Below are 19,012 nucleotides of genomic sequence, written 5' to 3' on the forward strand. Positions count from 1 at the left end.
TAGCTATTACACTATGAATTATAACATTTGTGGAAACACAAAAGTTTCTTGTTACAACTGACGTTTGAATATTTTCACTAGTTTTGGTTTATTCCTGCCCGTCTGGATCGCTTCAGATTTACTTCAAAACTTTCCAAATTCATCCGTCTCAGTAGAATCTCTTAGGCCACAAGTGCTGAGCTTTACTTTGCCGTCAGATTGACCTATGTCTGCAGTAGGAGTGGTAGTCCATAGCAGTGTCTGCAAAATTAAAGCTTCTGTTCACTCGCCATTGGGGTTCTGCTCTCAGATGAAAAAAAACTCACTCGTGACGCCATCAAAATGGAAGCTTATCTCCTCGACGAGAAATCACACATGACTTCAAAACAACTGTTATTCACCGTGCACATAATTCCTCAAGATTGCGCTTTTATTTCTCGGCTACTTAAACTAGTAACAAATATGCATGACAAAATCTCTGAATGACGAAGGCTGCCATTCTAGTAGTTGCTGCTTGATCAGTGGAAACGGTTTTCCTTCGTCTACGATATTTATGCAGTCACAGTTGCCTTATTATGGCTACCTGGAAAGTAGCCAGTTGCAAGAAGGGTGTGGAGGGACAGCAAGCTGAATTAAATGGTGAGCTAATTTAGCTGTTGTCCCTTTCTGCAGCCATATTAAGATGGGAGGTGGCAGTGGCTCCCGTCATGGGTCATGTAATGAGCTTTTATGCAAGAGACTGGGGTCCGAGTCACGTGTGTAATCATTACTCCGTTCTCTTGCAGTCAGATAAGATCAAGGAAACAAAAGCAATTGGTTGGAGTTGCCTAACCGAAAAGCTATCAAAGGGGAAGGTGCAAACGTCCTTGCTAACTGAAAAACACGTCGTGCTCTATTGAAAAAATGGCAAAAAAAAAAAAAAAAGAGAAAGAAAGAAATAGCTTCAGTTACATTTTATGACAAACTTCATTTATAGACTAATCATATGCAGGACCGGTCGATTCCTGCATTCAGTTGCAGCTGGTATCGCTTGAAAACAAGGATTTCATGTCAAAATAACCCATGGCCTCTTTGGAATGCAGTGACGGAAATCTGTCAGAGAGAACTGTATATTGCATTCAAACAATTTAAAGCTAATATCGAATAATTAACGTTGAGAGTTTGTAGTGAGGAGGATTCAAGGTTTCAGACCCTGTTTTCTGAAAGCATCTTGAGACAATTTGGATCATTAGTGGAGCTATATGATTAAAATTGAATAACAAACACAATCATCGAAATTAACCAGGAGCCTGTGTACATTTTCGAGGATAATATGGACGATGTATGCTCTGGCATTTCCTATGCATTCCTACGGGATGTAGCCTACTCTTACAGTCAAACACTGAAGTCAAACGTATTTTTTTTTTTTTTTTTTTTTTTACCAGATAAGGTAAAATGCACGATGTGCTTGTGTGCACAGGGAGGAATAGGCAATAAAAACTTGCTGACATCAAGTTCTCATTACAAAGTTTATTAAAGAAATATGTGAGCATGTGAATAAGCATGGTAACAAATGAACCCCCATTTTTATTGTTTGTAATCAGATTGTACATGATCTAAAGAAAATGCAGTACAAACATGAATAAGACATCTAGAGAACTGTATCTATTGAAAAAATAAAAATAAAATAATGACCTCATCTGACATAAGACAATCTGAACAGCCCCTTTTCCATCATGAAACATTCACTGTAGTCCAAACATGAGAACTGTGTAAAAGTAGATGTTTAGCATATGTTGGTACAAAAAACATTAACAGTTGATTAGGTTGGATAATGATGTCAGGAAAAAAATAAGCATTAACTCAATGGTGTGGTGAAGCCGACAACTCAATAACCCAACTATGATAAGCTAAAGTAGAAATATTCAAAGAATCAACCAGAACCAAACAAGTAAACCAAAAGAGTTGAGCAGATTTATGGTTAGCTGCATGTACACAAGTATACACAGTTAATTATCTCAGCCACGGATGCCTCGTTAACTCCCCGTCGATGAGAAGAAAGGATACTCGAGTTAGCAAACTCTGTCTGAACCTCTCATGGTACCCACACTTTTATTTAGCTGTTTTCACAAGTGAACTGCAGCCCTGAACTTTTCTAGACATTACAAGAAGTTGGAATCCATACGCAATGCCCCCCTCGTAATATTCACTCCTCCTGCGCATCCATAGGGATTTTGTGCATGTTAAGCACAAATACATGATATTAAGAGACACTTAACGATGACTTTACAATTACAACTTGGTGCCACAGCTCACTGGACTTGACTTGATAATGATGAATGTCAGATGATCTCCACCACTAATGATCTGCACGGGCCGTGCCAATCAACAAATAAGACGCTGAGATATTAAGCTGATGTGAGAACTGTATGTCATTGATTGATTGATGAAGTTATGACGGTTATGTACGACGTATGTAGTCTAGAAAAGCTGAAAATGTAAATCTGTCCCCAATATGAAATGTTATAGTTTAAAACAAAAAGGCAGCGTCTGTTTTTACAGCTATTCCAAATAGCTGACCAACAGAGGTTAACTATGAGAGTTTCTTTCCCGTTAATCTTAAGCGGAAGCTGTATTATGAACACGTAGGCAAAGGTAGCTTAATTCCTTGTCAAACTGCAGCATTGCACCCGCCACCAATGAGAAACTGCCTTGCCAAAACTTTCAGCTGTATTAAAATGTTATTTTTCTTCCCTCATCCCAATTCAGTAAACATCTCCTGCACCACTACCTTACATTTGGTAAAGCATTGATTTCTGTTGTAGCACAAAAGCTTGACTTGTGTGTTATGGGCCAGTAGATGGGATTCCTTTGCTGAGGAAGACTCACTCCTCTAGGGCAGACCACTAGCTCTGATGGACCAGCTGCCCTCCATTGCTTGTTGGTTCTTTGACCTTCTGGACTCTCTGGGATCCGGACAGCTTTCTTGACTGTAAAGTGCCCTGGTAAAAAAAGAATTATATTTTAATATGATAAAAATGTAATGTAATGATCAGTAAGTACATTTAAAGTACATTGCAAACATTGAAATTACGTTGCACCCAGGGGTGCAGAAATGATGTCAGGACTTTTTTTTTTTGATAAATCACCATTTCAATCATTTCTTTTTAGATGTGAATCTAAAATATGAAGAATGTGAAGTCTGAAAATACATTTGTTCAATTTTGAATAATTTAGGTTATTTTTATTGGAGGGACAATTCATGTTTTTCAGAAATTGGGGGGGACATGTCGCCCCTGTCCCCCCTGGGATCTGCACCCATGGTTGCACCCCTAGTAGTGCTTATGTAAAAAAGTACAATAATGATCATTTATACTTAAATAAAATTGATAAATTTACTACTGTACTGTACACTTCAATGATAAATGAGTGTTGTTTTTTTTAAACGCACACAATAAACTAACAATTGAGTCCTTTCTTTTAAAATGGTCTTTGATCAGTTTAAAAAGACATATTTCGTTAATAGCCCTCCTGTGCTTCACTTAATCATGAGACATGGAAGTATACTAAGCATACTTAAGTCTATTTCAAAGTACTTTTTTTTTACCTGGGTACTTCTCTGAACGAGGCGTGTCTGACTTCCACTTATCACCTTCGTTGGGCTTTGAGGAGCCGTACCCTCAACCAACATCATGGTCTGAGGACCAGAGAAGGTTCCTGTGCGGACCAGGTTGCCACTGCTACTCTGGACCCCAGTGTTTTCCACCAGCACCATCCCGTGGCCCTGGGCTTGTCCATTGGACATCACGGCCTGGAACGGTCAAGATTGAGTGGCAATGATTAGTACCATGGACTGGAGGTTGGTGGCTGGTTTAGATGTCTGGCTGAAATTTTTTTTTAAAAGTATGCTGTATTTGTATGTATTGGACACCATTAGTGATGCACAAGTGGAATATATAGTTTGGTAGATGAGGAAATTCAAATGGCACAGATGGTGCCAAGATGTGCCATTTTGGAAAACTAGCCTCAACCGTCTATACTGAAGTCTAAAATCTTAATGGTGCCTCAAAACAGTGCAATCAATTACACTAATTGAAACTTATTTAAACATTAAGTCTTGCATAACGTACATTAATGTTAATACAGCACAAATGGCACACATGTCTGACTCCCACTTACCACATTCGTTGGGCTTTGAGGGACCGTACCCTCGACCAACATCATGGTCTGAGGACCAGAGAAGGTTCCTGTGCGGACCAGGTTGGCACTGCTACTCTGGACCCCAGCGTTTTCCACCAGCACCATCCCAGTACCCTGGGCTTGTCCAGTGGACATCACGGCCTAAAAAGGTCAAGATTGAGTAGCAATGATTAGTACCATGGACTGGAGGTTGGTGGCTGGTGTCTCAGCCAGCAGCACAGTGTTCTGAACCTGTGGTTGGATTACATACTGCACTGGCTACAACACAGCCAATCCCTCTTTTTACTGTTGTCATTCCTTCCTTCACAGTGGCTGTGCTTTTGGTCACATTTTGAGAACCGCACACAACAAACTGACAATTGAGTCCTATCTATTAAAATGCTCTTTGATCAGTTTTAAAAAACATATATTTCTTTAATAGTCCTCCTGTGTTTCACATTACAAATTGTGGATTTTAAATACTATAGTCCTACTGCATTATGTTAAAATCTTAGTTCAAAGCCACAAATGAAAGAATAAATCCGGACAATTGGTTTAAACAAAAAACTAAATGCTAATAAAACATACAACTGATCTAGAGATATAGGAAGTTTTGTGAGGAAGAGAAACTTGTTTTGTTTGGTTGTTTAACCCATAAACACCACGCATGAACTAATGGTAAATGCTCTTGTATTCATATTAGCGTTTTTCTACCTATTTGTTCTCAAAGTGCTGGGCGCAACTCAGAGTTCAGTGTCTTGGTTGGTACAGTAACATTTAATAGAACACAGTCAGTTCCTGTCTAAAAATCAATATATATATATATATATATATTGTGAATAATGTTAAAGAAGTATTTTAAATGTACAAAAATTATCATTAGTTAAATTGTGCTTTTTATTCATCATACTGAAAGTGGCCCTAATGTATTAATGGTGTATAATTAGTTCAGTTTAACATCCACTTAACCTCACTTAAGTATACTTAAGTGACTGCATTAACATGAAATCAAGGCGTATTCAAATATATTTAAATATACTTGTTACTATTTGCTAACTCATTTGAAACTCTTCATGAATTCACCTCAGTTATATTTACACTGTATTAATCTCCTATTCAAAATAACTGAGGACTCCATTTGTGTTACACTGAAATCATTCCGGGTGTTACTGGACGTTTTTAGGACCATGGGGGAAGCCACTTGCACGTCCCATGGGTATAGGTAAATTTTATTAGCTCTAACGATTTAAATGTCCAGTACGCGTGGGGACGCAGAGCGCCAACAAAGTATGCTGACATCTACAGACAGTGAGGAGGACAGGTGGCATGACAGGGAGGAGGAGGACGTCAAAGCTCACACATAATCATGAGACATGGAATTTACTAAGCATACTTCAGCGTATTTCAAAGAACTTTTTTTTACCTGGGTACCTCTCTGAACGAGGCATGCCTGACTCCCACTTATCACATTCGTTGGGCTTTGAGGGACTGTACCCTCGACCAACATCATGGTCTGAGGACCAGAGAAGGTTCCTGTGTGGATCAGGTTGCCACTGCTACTCTGGACCCCAGCGTTTTCCACCAGCACCATCCCGGAGCCATTTCCAGTGGACATCATGGTCTGGGAAGGTCCAGATTGAGTGGCGTTGATCAGTACCATGGGCTGGACGTTGGTGGCTGGTGCCTCAGCCAGCAGCACAGTGTTCTGAACCTGTGGTTGGATTACATACTGCATTGGCTGCAACACAGGAGCGGTTGCATAGTAGATGGGCTGCTGCTGCTGAAAAGAAAACATCTGGCCTTGATTTGCCATCCCTCTTTGTATTGTTGTCATTCCTTCCGTCACAGTGGCTGTGCTTTTGGTCACATTTTGAGAAACCTTGTTGACCTCATTCTGCTCAGCTTTGATTATGGTTTGCTGCAGCTTAGGTGGCGGGGAGACTTGTTGAACCACAGTCGAACTTGAAGTGTTGACTGATGTCTTAGTGTTGACAGAGACACTGGGGAGAGAAGGTGAAACTTCAGTTGAGATCTTCTTGCCTCCGCATACCTCAGCCAGAGTCTTGAACTTCAGTCCGAGGTCATCGAGGAATTGCAGGTCATTGTCAGTCTCTAGGAGACTGCAGCAGCCCACTGAGCCAGCAGAAGAGCCCTGGCCCTCAAAGTCAAATTGCAACAGATCATCCTGTACTCCAGATGTCTCTTTACCAGTCGCCTGTTTTAAAAGAAAAAAAAATCATTACCAAGGTTATCTTTTAAGATGAGTTCCTTTTCATAGAAACCAATCAAAGTAAAACCTGCAAACAAAGTCAGCTTTGCTTGGCTCTTGAGCCTTCACCACTAATTAATTCCTCACCTGACTGTAGTACTGCCACAGGAATTGGTCTGGCAAAGCTATCTCATCAATCATTCCTTCACCTTCTCTTGACTCCCTCCCCTCGAACTGAGAGTAGAAGCCACTGCCATCTCGCTGGGTCATCCCCCACATTCCCGCTCCGTGGCCACTTGAAAAAAATTCTTCACCAGGGTCCCGATTCAAGGACATGACAGACTGCTGATAATCCAAAGGTGGACTGGCTAAAAGTCTTTTACTCTTGGCCGCATCCATCATGATCACATCGTCAGGATCTTGGTTGGGAGCTTTTATTTGTGGCACTTCCTATAATCAGCCAGTGATCCAAATGTTAGTACAGAGTCAACATTTGTTCTTAAGTTAATAAAATACACTTCTACGCAGCTTTCGAACAGACATAATTGAATAACAACGAGCCACCACTATTAATCTCAATATTTCTAATCTCAAAAAGGTCAAATGTTGTTTAAGAGGGCTGGTCTTACCGTGTTCTCTCCCTGATGCTCAGTGTGGTAGGCAATGAGGTGTGACTTGGTGTCAAAAGGCATCTCTGCAAAGATATCTGGAAAACCTGCAGCACCCCCGCACTTTAACAGGAGTAGCAACAGAGGAATGACTGTAAAAAATGAAAAGAAGAAGAAGTTTTACTCCAACTTAAAGGCTTCCAAAGTGTTGTGCTGGGACTGTCACAATGCAATGCGATTACGTCTAAAAGATGAGTGACAGTTTGACCAATTTTTTTACAGCACTGTAGTGGGTTTTGCCGTTGGGTTGTTTTGCATCACAACTGATACTTGGCGACGTCTGAAATCACAATCCTCTGAATACTTCTGGGCAAGTTCTGGCTAAGTTAAACATTATCTGATTGATGTCACCTGTTTCAAGTTTGGTAGTACGCTAGACAGCCACTACTCAACCCTTGGTATGATTATGCCACTCGCAGCATTGCAGCAAAAATAGGATTTTCCCTTTAAGACCCCCCTTTACAAAAAAGAGACTTCATCAGAACTCCACACTTACGTAGTAACAGCAGCGGGCCCAGTACTAGTGTTCCAATGGCTGCAGCACCCAACTTCACTTTTTTACCGGGATAAGCAGAGGACCCTTGATTTGCACACACTGCTGTTCCATCCCCACAGGTACAAACTTTCACCTTCATAATCTGTGGTTCTGGACAGGACTTTCCCTGATTGTCCTTCACCGCAAGTTCCACCTTGTAGATACCAGGCCACGTGGACTGTAGAGCCCTCACAACTATTGCTGTATCTGTCAGAAACAGAGCAGTAGACTTTGAATTAGACTCTTCAAGTTTGTAACTTATGTTGCATGTGACTGAGTTACTATACTGTGTCTTTGTTTACTCCTGAACACAACTTGAAACTCTTGTTTTTGATGACCTCCATCACCTGACTGCCTCTGACGTCACCAAACCAGACACTGTGAAGTAGGTTGAACTTCCAACCAGAGCAGGCAGTGACAACCAGCTGGTAAGTTACTCTTTTGTGCTATAGAATACGTTGACATAGTAACTACAGTGACAATTGTATTATATTATTATTATATCATAACACTATCATTATGCTATGTTTTGAATCACTAATTCCTTGAAATTTGGAAGTTGAAGTTTGTAAAATTGATGTGTGCAAATGGCAATAAAACACAAAAAATGAAACGGTGCATTCAAAATTGCTAACTTTCTGTTTCTGTTTATTATACAGCACTAATAGGATAATTTGTAAGTCGGAAGACAATACATGTTGTTACCAAATTCGGTGCATGTAGGAGAAACCTTAAGTCGGGCTCCAACTTTCTAGGAAAATGAAAATCTTGCTTCTCACCATTGAGAGGTTCCACTCGCCATTTTCCATTAGTGCGTTCTTCGATGATGGAAAAGTGGAAAGGAGGTCCATTAGGGTGTGCATCTTCATCATGAGCGTTCACAATAAAAGACTGATTCGTGGTGCACAGAGTCTGATCCTTTTTGGTCAGCTGTGGGCAGTGGTCATTAAAATCCTCCACCTGGATGGCCACGGTGCCTGTGGCCGTTTTAGTTGGCATGTCTGTGATGGAAAAAACGGAAATGTGAATATACTGTAGTTCAACCTTTTCCTTTGATTAAAGTTTCTTTCTTAATATATAGACAGAAACTTCATTCCCTCTAGTGATGGGAAACAGTTTGCTCTTCTAATAATGTGTTCAGACTGACAGTGGAGCTCTGCATATTTTTGAAGTGAAGTCATACAGCCTTATCTGTGGAAGTTTACCGAGCATGGCCAGCTGGGAAGATACCCTGACGTAGACCTAGATTTGCCTGGTCAAATATAGGTGAGTTTGATGAAACTAACACACTAGAAGCCAGAAGAGTCCAGCCTCTTCAGGTATACTACGTTTTGTAGCTGCTGGCTAAATGGCTTCTTATTTTTGCTTGCCGGAATGCGTCACAACATTTGGAGAAGACCCCTCCTGTGGTCATAGAGCCATTGGAGCAGTAAGGAGCTGATGGGGTAAGGGAGGAGAGAAAAAGAGAAAGTACAAACAATACACTGTAGGAGCTGGGGTTTTTAGCATGCCCAGGTGGTAATGTGTTACAGCTGCGGGAAGTGACCAGAAAGGCAGTATGACTTGTGTGATGGCATATAAAACAAGCTAATGGGACTATGCAATATTAGAAACATTCTGTTTCACAGTGACTAGTTACTGCACGTGTCCAGGCTAGACTATTGTGACTCTTTCTTTTAAGAAGATGTCCTAATGGCTCAGTAAAAAAGCCTGGAGCCAATGCAAACTGTTGCGGTTAGTGCATTTATGGAAATTAGCATTAGAGAGTTCATATTTCTCCAGTAGCACAATTCTTTTTGACGGTCATATTGTGATTTATACAGTATATGAGTTAAACCATGTAGCTTGTAGAATCTAGTAACAGAGATGCAACTTTATGAAGGTTGAATCCACATCAGCTTATCCACAGCTGCTTGTCACAAGAGTATTGCTCTGAGACGTAAAACATCTAAAGCAGGAGCAGATACACAGCGGAAGGGTGTACCTTCTGAAATGGCGATTATTTCAGCAAAATATGTCCCATTGATCAGGGCTGGAGATTCTCTGTCAGGCATCTTGTTCAGTCTGATCTCTGCTGTCAATGGATCAATGGTTATCCAGTTGTCAGGGTCTGAGCCCTTGGCGTACCTGCACAAGAAATCAGTTGTATCAGTTATCAGTTTATATTGAGATTATAGTAATATTGTGTGTTTGCGTACACTGACCTGACATTCTCCGCTAGTTCCCCAGTGTCTCCGTCTTTTGCAGGGTAGCGGGCAATGATGTCATTAATGCTGATGGAGCTGGGTCCCTCCGAGATGGGAATGTTTTTAGTTTTGGGATTAAAACGTGGCCCCTCAGGCTGGTTCTTCACATTGATTTTGATGGGATAGGTTTTAAAACTTGTCACTGATGTTCCTCCAGACCAAACTGATGCACCAGTTCCATTTGCTCCACCCCCACCTCCTCCAGCTCCTCCTCCAGCTCCTCCTCCACCTCCTCCTCCACCTCCTCCTCCACCTCCTCCACCTCCTCCTCCTCCTCCACCTCCTCCACCTCCTCCGCCTCCTCCACCTCCTCCACCTCCTCCAGCAGATAAATTATACAGTGAAACCTTGTTCCTCACAGACAGTCCAAGTTCAAGTTTCGACATAACTTCATAATCAACCTCCTGTGAAATGCAAAACACAAACATAAAGAACACAGGTTAATATAAATATGACATGCATACGGTGCATATATAAAAAAAAGAAAATATTATATTTATATAGGTTTACGCCATTTTATCCTTTTATTAAAATGTTCTGTGCTTGTGGTAAATAGCTTCACGACTTGAGCTGCAGCTAATTATAATTGCATACACTTACATACACTGACTATACAGACTTCTGATTCTCCTTCTAAGTCCCTGGTACTTCTCAATGTTCTCATCCAGAGCTGTGCATGTTTGCTTGGCAGTCTCTAGAGCCTCACTCATGCATATCTTATTGTACTCCTTTTGCATCCAGCAGCTCCAGTTTCTCTTGACAGCCTTCTACAATAGTCTATTATTATCCCTCCGGGCTCCTTCAATCTTAGCTTCCAAACATTTTCTCCATGGTCGACACTCACTACAATTTGTTGATCTTATACCCGAGTACGTCACCTGTAGTTGTAGTTTATACAAGCTTATTGTGTTAAGTGATCAACGGTAACGCTGGTAGCGAGGCTAGTGGTGTTAACTGCCTTTGATTGCTCTTCTAATGGGGTGGACTGTGTTAGCCTCTACTTCTCTAACTGTTACACTCGTTGCCTTCAGTTGGTATTTGAGCACTGTTGCTTCTTCATCAATGTGGACACTGGTCGAAGTGTGTCTTGTTCCAGTAGCCCAGTTGTCGTCAGCCTGTCCCCAACATGTTAATCCGTGGCAGCGTCACCATGTTCAATATTATATTAATAATCATGATAATATCATTGTATGGCAGATAATATTATAATCTTAATGCTTATGTATATGCTTCCTGTCATATTCTCTGATAAATAAATAAATAAATAAATATATACAAGATACACAAGATATGCATATCCCTTATAATGACCAAGGTAAGTTTTTAAAAGTGACGGTTGCAAAATTACGCTTCAAATCGTCTAGGACTCATAAAGTGAAAACTGCAGTACCTTGACAAGCATTAGGATACCCTCATTGGTTTCGGTGTCTGTTCTAACGCTGAAGTAGCCCTCTTCATTGCCTTTGACAATATCAAACACAGCTTCCCAGTTGTCCGTGCCCTTCAGGTCTAGGTCCTCTGCTCTGATTCTCATCACCTCCACACCATGTGTATTCTCCTCAATGTCTGCCTCATACTGCAAATAAAACAAGTTTTAAGATCAAAGAAACCATATTAAGTTTAATGCCATATTCAGCTCAATTCGACGTTTATTTTCATAGGGCCACCAAAACTTGAAACTTGTCTAGAGACACTTAACCGAACTCAGAGCTTGAAATCCCAAGAGGAAGCAGTAAAGTGAGGGTGGCAAGTCAAAACTTTTAACAGGAATGAACACTGAGCAAAGCCCAGTTCATGTGGTTGGACCCATCTGCTTTAGGTCGGCCATGTAGAGTCAAGCAGATTAATGCATGCACAGATATGTGTAATTTAATTAAATTATATCTACTAAGTGAGAAAAACAATATAACTTGTGTCAATATGCTTTACAGTACCCTTAGCCCAAAGGCCCTAAAGCAAGCACAAAGGCAATGGAAAAAGCAAATAAAAACTCTAACCCTTTAACAGGGACCATTCTGCTCAAGGCCAGGAAGGAAGAGAGGCACAAAGTAAACAGATGAAGCAAAAGAGAATACTGGCAAAGAGGAGAAAGAAAAGATGATTCTCAGCCCTTACTATTAGCCCTATCAGTTCAACAATTGTCGTCAAAACAAAAGCACGACATGATGTAGAAGACTGTGATTAAGAGAACTACCGTTTCTTTTTCAAGAGTGGGAGGATTGTCATTCACATCCCCGACTTTAATGGTAATAGTGCCAGTTGCACTATTTCCACCTGGACCGCCATCTAGGTCCTGTGCTTTCACTGTCAGCAAGTATTTGTCGATTTTCTGAAATGATAAAGACAAGAAATCATAGATGACTTACATTTTTAATGTGCATAAAATCTGTTAAACTGAAAATCCATATAAACTATGGACAATCATTGGTACAGAAACTGCAGCTCCAGAAACAGGAATGCCAAGACCAAGCATGGGACATGGTGTTATAAATGGGGCAGATGTTGTGGGAATCAGCTTGTGCTCTCTAAAATCTACTGCATTTTAGTTGTAGTGATTGTTAAAAGGGAACGACCGTTTTTTTACAACCTGGACCTTATTTCTGGCATAAAATATGATCGTTTACTCACCCATATAACTGTTTTTGTTTTTTGTAGTCCTTCGGAAGATGTTTAGCTCCAACAGAGCGCTGCGTATATCCATATAGTGGGAGTGACTGGGGCACCGAAACGCAGCCTCTAAATAACGCATTATCTGCCCTGAAACTCGTTCATTTCACCAATACTTTGTTTTGATACGCTAGTGCTATTCCCCGTTGAGTCCAGAGTTACCTGTTATCTATTCGCGGACGTGCAGCTGTTTGTTGTTCTTTGGCCAGCTGTTCCTCTCTCTGCCTCCGCATCCTCCTTTCAACGAGCACCTCATCCGTATACTCTGGCTCAAAACGGTAAGGACGTCCGTCATAAACAAAGACATCGTCCACAACCTCAGAATCTGAAGAATATTCAGCCATGTTGCAAAAAACTAGCAGTAGCAAATTACAGGTAAACAAGCCGACCTTCGCGGCACTCAGAGATGACATCATCAAGGTCGGAGGTTAATAGGTCAATCTACAGACCCCGGATGATGATAACAGGTAACTCCAGACTCAAAGGGGAATAGTACTAGCGTATCATAACAAAATATTGGTGAAATTAACGAGTTTTGTGGCAGTTAATGCGTTATTTAGAGGCTGCGTTTCGGTGCCCCAGTGCCCTGGAGCTAACTATCTTCTGAAGGACTACAAATGACACCGAAGTTATATGGATGAGTAAACGATCGTATTTTATGCCAGAAAAAACAGGTTGTAAAAAACGGTAGTTCCCCTTTAAGAGGCGACTTGTCACCTTCTATGGGTTTGCATTTGTGTTTGTTTGGCTGTTTCCTTTTTGCCCCAGGTGTGCAGAGTTGAGCTGCTGCTGGTTGTTATGCTGGGGCTGGGCTGCCATCTCACCTGCATCTCACTGTCCAGTCAAGCTGTTCTCTACTTAAGGACTTTCTACGCTCCCACTCATCACCAGTTCTTCAGTTACCTTTGCGGTAGTAACACTGGGACCAGCAATCGATGTTCAGTCTATTTCTAATGTGCTCAATCTAACAAACCTGCTTTTCTCTGTTTGCTTCAGGTGCAGCCCCACTCTAGCTTTTTCACCAGCCAGCTCCTGCTGATCTTTTAGTTTCTTTTTGGAACTCCCCTCCAGCATTTGTTGTTATTAAAGTCCCAACCTTGTGCCTGAACACTTGAGTCCTGCGCCTGGGTTCTTTCCTTTGAGTTGATTTTCCCCATGTATCTGACTGTGTTTTAAACGTGAAACGCTGTTAGTTTGGTTCGTACCTCTCTGTCCAGCAAAGGCTTTTTGACGTAGATGGTTCCATCTCTGTTCATGTAGAACATGTCATCACGTGGTGTCTGATCTAAGAGGGTATAGGCAACCTTAGAATTCATATGGCCAGGTTCATCAGCATCCATTGCCTCGACTTTCATAACTGTAGTTCCTGAAAACAAGCATTAAATGAAACAGTCATAAAACTTAAAAACACAAAATAGATTTAAATCCAGTGTTTTACGCGCATACTTGAAGCCTGACCAATGCGCTGGGTGCATTTCTTTTCTCATAAAATATATGCAAGCCAATTTTCTAGCTGTTTTTTAATCATGCATTGTTCACATCTGTGTTTATGTGCCTGCAACATTTCTCATCATCAGAAACAGTGCATTGGTTTTATATATTGTCTGCAGTCTTTGACAGATTTGCTGCACTTAAACACACTTAATCAACTAATCATATTAATAACTCATAAGCTGACCTCTCGGGCCAGTAATTTTTCTGTCTCCATTTCTTAGTATTGTATTGAGATACAGAAAAGTGCAATGTACCAAGCAACACTGTAAGTAATCATGTTGTATAGTAAAATACTTTAAAACTTGGCTTTGAAGCATTTTCTGATGCTGGAAATGCACTCAACACCTTTGCTTAGGCCTCAAGGACCCATTTTGTGTATCGTAAGCCAAAATAATAACCTGCAGGACTGAGCTCTTTCACCGTCCCGGAAATTAGCTTTTTAAACACTGGAGGGTTGTCGTTCTTATCTAAAACCTTGAACCGAATGACGATGTTATCCTCTGCCGTAGTGCCATTAATGAACGTTGCAACACCTGACAGCTGAAACAAATCAAAATGATGTTGTCCATGTCAAATATTTCAATTGTTGAAATCAAAAGCAGATAGTTCAAATTCTTGTGAAGGGAAATAAATATTTTCACTCACATTGTACAAATGGATGTACTCCCTATCCACCTTTCTGTTCAGATGAATATGTCCATTATCGGGTTTGACCACAAACACATGGTATGGATCCTGATCTGCGCCTCTGCCTTTCAGGGAGTATTGCATATTACCTAGGCCATTATCTAAATCTGAATGAATCTAAAATACAAGGAGGAGAGAACAAAACATGTTAATTTGTAATTTCACTGCACTATAGAACTGAACAACAACGAAAACAACCGAAAATATATTTGGCTGCTCAGCTTGGGGAACAAACAAACAATAAAAGCAAGGAAAGGAAAGCAGCAGGTGGGCACATATGAAGTATGTCTTCACTGAGTGACTGTTGATCTCAATACTGGCGCTGTGGAAAAAGTAAGGTTGAACTATATGTGCAAATACTGCATAAATAGCAGACTTTATCCTTCTTTGTGTATGTCACGTAATGACTTTCACATAAAGTAGACAATATATCACATAGGTTGTGTTAAAGTTAAAATGTTAGCAATTTTATTTTCTATTTTATGATTACACTGGAGACATAAATATTAGCCAAGGGCTTCTTCAGTCACACATTTTTTAAACTTCTTCTTCGTCCTGAACATTAGCACAAAGCCTAAAACATATAGGACAAAACACAAGGAGTTAAACACCATTGACTCACGAGAGCAACACGTTTTTCAGGAGGCTCTTCATTTTCCATTATTTCTGTTGGCGGAGGAATCCAGGTTCTTTTTCTTCTCACCAAAATGCCTCCAGTGCTGGCCCTTGCCACAGCAACCACTTGGAGCTGAAACACAACACATGTAATTACTTTTACTTTGACAACTGACAACTTGACAGAATAGTCCATCAGGCATAACATTATGATTATAATATTGTGTAGGTCTCCCTTGTTCCTCCAAAACAGTTGTGACTCATCAGAGAATGGACATGGGCCTTCTGAGGGTGTCCTGTGGTGTCTGATAAAAGGATGTTGTTAGTGGGGGCCTTTGGGTCCTATGGGTTGAGGGGAGGGGCTTGTGGTATTTATTTTATTTTTTTTTATTTGTTCCTAAACCGTTTTTGTGCGTGTGGCTGTGTCAGGCTGCATCCCGCTGGGGATGGTTGCTGCCATCAAGGAGTGTCATTGCCATGGGGTGGGGTGTCTGGTCTGGTCTAGGTGTTGTTTACTTCTCCTGGCAGTGGTCATAATGTTATGCCTGATTGGTGTTTATGTAAATACTAATTCATGCATACCCCTGGGATACAACTGTAGCAAAAATACTGGGTTTGGAACGATAGGAACTACTTGATATTATAATTAAAGATGGCATTACATCTATTTAATTTCAAAATCAAAATGATAATGACAAAAACTACTATTTAGTAATGAAAAGAACATGTGTGTCTCAATAAAGAACCAGATAAGCCTCATTGCTGCAAACATTCCCAAGATGCTGATGCCCTGTTTGGTAGCAACCACTCGTCCCATCTTGTGCACAAACCTATAAGCAACCCCAAGAGAGGGGAAAAACACTTCCACAACCACCTGTGGCCTCATGTACAAAGACTTGCGTGGATTTTCAACTAAAACGTGGCTCACGCTCAGATCCAGAAGCACATTTCCTTTGTGCATCCCATTCAACACGGAATTGAGCGCACATGTTGTACCCGACCCCTCCCTATCCACACCCCACTTTAAATATGCAAATTACATTTAAATTGACCCATCACCTGAGATTCCCCTATCTGCACGATCATAAAATGAAAACATAAGAATGAGTAAGACGGGAAAAAAGAAGAACTTCACGGAAAATTGGAGACGCTACTCTACTGGAGTGGAGATGTGCAAAAATGTACTCTTTGGCACGTTGTCCTCCACGCGCCACAATGTTGTTTAATTGTATTTGCACATCACATATGATTTGTACACGATCGAATGAAAATGTTTCCTGTTGACATTTACAAATTCATCATGTGATGGCGCTTTTATATCAATGTGTGTGCAGTCCATAGCTCCGATTACATTTGGAAAACCGTCTCTTGCTGCAAATTGCGCTTTAATGTTGACCTGTTCAGATGCATTGTATGGGAATCTGATATACCTGGCTGACATGTGGATAATTCCGTCCCACACGGCTAGCATGGCTCTGCTCAAGGGTCGACCAGCACAGTCCCGACTGGTCGGACTAATTGTTTTCACATTTGTTACAGTTTCCCAGCATCACCTCTATGTGTCGCCAAAGGATCAGCAGCTGTAGAAGCCAGCGTACGCCAGCCATGACGTTGGCGTTGGGCACGCACAAGTTCATTTCACTCTTGATACATCTGAACTTTTCCGTGAACGAGTACGTACGGAACGTTTTTGTGCGCACGCACCCTTCTTACATGAGGCCCCTGGGCTGAACCCAGGGTTGTGTCCTGGGACAGACCCAACCTCCCTCAGCTCAGAGGGTACTATAATTTCTGCAGCAGAGGACTAGAACCAATACTGTTAGACAGCCAGAATAAGGAAGAAACAGAATGAGCCATAATTGTTTTGTTGTTGTGGGAGGAGGAGATGCACTCAGTTTGTCCTAAGCTTTTGTCCAAAATGAATTTGGCCTTTAATGAAAAGAACCTGTAAAGGCTTCTAAGTAAAATCATTGATCTGCTGAGAACAGTGTAGGTTGTTATGAGGAAGACAACACCCTGCCACTCCCTGGATGTTTTCTCCTTCAGTGTACGGACATGTCAGCATAATTACAAACATGTAATTAACTGAAAATGTGGGAGCGATGACTCACCAGGTGCATAACAAAACCGGCTAGGCACAAAGAACGTACTGGGTTAATTCCTCATTCTTTGTTGAAGACTAATTAATCTTCAACGTATTTTCATTTCATGTTAATCTATCCTTTCTAATCCAAACAGGATTAGATAGGATAGATAGACAGATTAAATAGGATATAACGGTTAAACCTTGATTTATTTTATTTTTGAGTCAGAAAGTCAAAAACTTACAGTTACAATACAGAAAAAAAAGGGCAACACAGCTACTGTGTCACCTTGTTCTGGTTCACATGGCCTCCTATGGGACCTCTAGTGGTCTTCCCATGACTCAGTAAGCTTCTCTCCTCTCCTCTCTTTCAACATTGAAAGCTCTCATATCCCACTATTACATAAACTCACTGGAATAGCTTTCTGCCTCTGCACACTTGTTTATTTTCATAACAGCAACTCTATTAGGTATTCTTTTGTGCATGCTGGCTCGGTTCATCGTGTTCATTCACCCATGACGCATCGACAAAAAATGTTTATTATTTTTGTCTGGGGCATGTTTGTCTGCTGCATATTTATTTCTGATTTTTTATTATTATTATTGTTTCTGATTCTCTCTTCTCTTCCTGTCCTCTCTCTTTTTCAGTCACTGCCCAGAATGAGACGAGTTCTGCTCGTGGGTTATTCCTGTTAAAATAGTTTTTCTTTCTTCCAATGAGGCGGTTTATTACCTACATGTGGCTTGCCGCAAACGTGCTTATATTGGTTTGTGTAACAGACGCGGACTTCCGTATGAACGTGGTAGACTATGAGACAACAGAAACTAAGCTAGAGTGTTAGTTCGGTCTTTGAATGTGGAAAGACAGGCAATGAAATTCCATCTCGACTCACCATCAGTAGCAACAAAAACACCGGCGAAGAACTCCAAATCATGGCTGCAGAAAGGTCCTGATCAAGAGAGCTGATAGTCGAAAAGAGTTCCTTGTGTTGGGGCAAATGATTCAAAACCCTCCAGAAGTCAGACACCTCCTATCCAGCTGCGCCACGCTATCCTGACAGTATGTGCAGACCAAAGAAAACAGCGCGCCGTCCTCTTTAGTTCTCACCTGTGCAGTCAATGGCTCGCACGAACGCCGTTTGGCAGAGATATTTTGCTCGCCCTGCCCAGGGGTGGATCTAGAGTCTATTGGGGCTCACTGTAAATATTCCTAGTAACCTCTCCAAACTGTATTCATCTCCACCATTTGAAAGGGATTGGGGTGTGTCTGCTCTGATGCTGCACCCCGGTCATAATAGACTGGAGATGGATTAGCCAACTGGAAGAGTTTGATGTTGACTGCAGGTGTTATCCCTGAACGGCACATTATCCTCTTTAGCTGGTGTAAGAAACGTATGTTGTGATTCAGGGGAAAGATGAGGTCAAGTGATATGGTGCACACTATAAATTCATGTTTTCACCTTTGCATTTTCTCCTTTGAGCCTAGTTTTCAACATTGTTTGTAATTTGACACTGTTCCACTAAAGAGAATTAAACTTGTGCATCAGCCCACACTATAGCGACTTTTACACGGCGTACACAGTAGACTTGGTGTAAGTTAACCAATGTCACTGTCAAAGAAAGAACAAACAAATTATGCTAGTGGGAGCTATTTTATTCACCTGTTAACCA

At 41.1% G+C, this 19,012-nt stretch overlaps 1 protein-coding gene across 1 annotated transcript; it reads right to left on the minus strand.

Moving 5' to 3' along the window:
• Positions 1–1,473: 1,473 nt before the first annotated feature.
• Positions 1,474–18,564, minus strand: LOC311490844 (desmoglein-2.1-like). Its single transcript, XM_084548570.1, has 17 exons — positions 18,235–18,564; positions 15,266–15,391; positions 14,602–14,760; positions 14,355–14,496; positions 13,668–13,828; positions 11,990–12,124; positions 11,186–11,371; positions 9,754–10,199; positions 9,534–9,676; positions 8,329–8,550; positions 7,511–7,756; positions 6,976–7,106; positions 6,494–6,796; positions 5,561–6,352; positions 4,138–4,299; positions 3,566–3,769; positions 1,474–2,960 (listed from the first exon to the last, which is right to left on the minus strand). The coding sequence occupies exons 1-17, from the start codon at positions 18,274–18,276 to the stop codon at positions 2,865–2,867; spliced, it is 3,696 nt and encodes a 1,231-aa protein (XP_084404696.1). The 5' UTR covers positions 18,277–18,564; the 3' UTR covers positions 1,474–2,864.
• Between the last annotated feature and the right edge of the window lie 448 nt (positions 18,565–19,012).

The sequence above is a fragment of the Chelon labrosus genome (genome assembly GCF_963514085.1).
Source record: "Chelon labrosus genome assembly, chromosome: 7".
Classification (NCBI taxonomy): domain Eukaryota; kingdom Metazoa; phylum Chordata; class Actinopteri; order Mugiliformes; family Mugilidae; genus Chelon; species Chelon labrosus.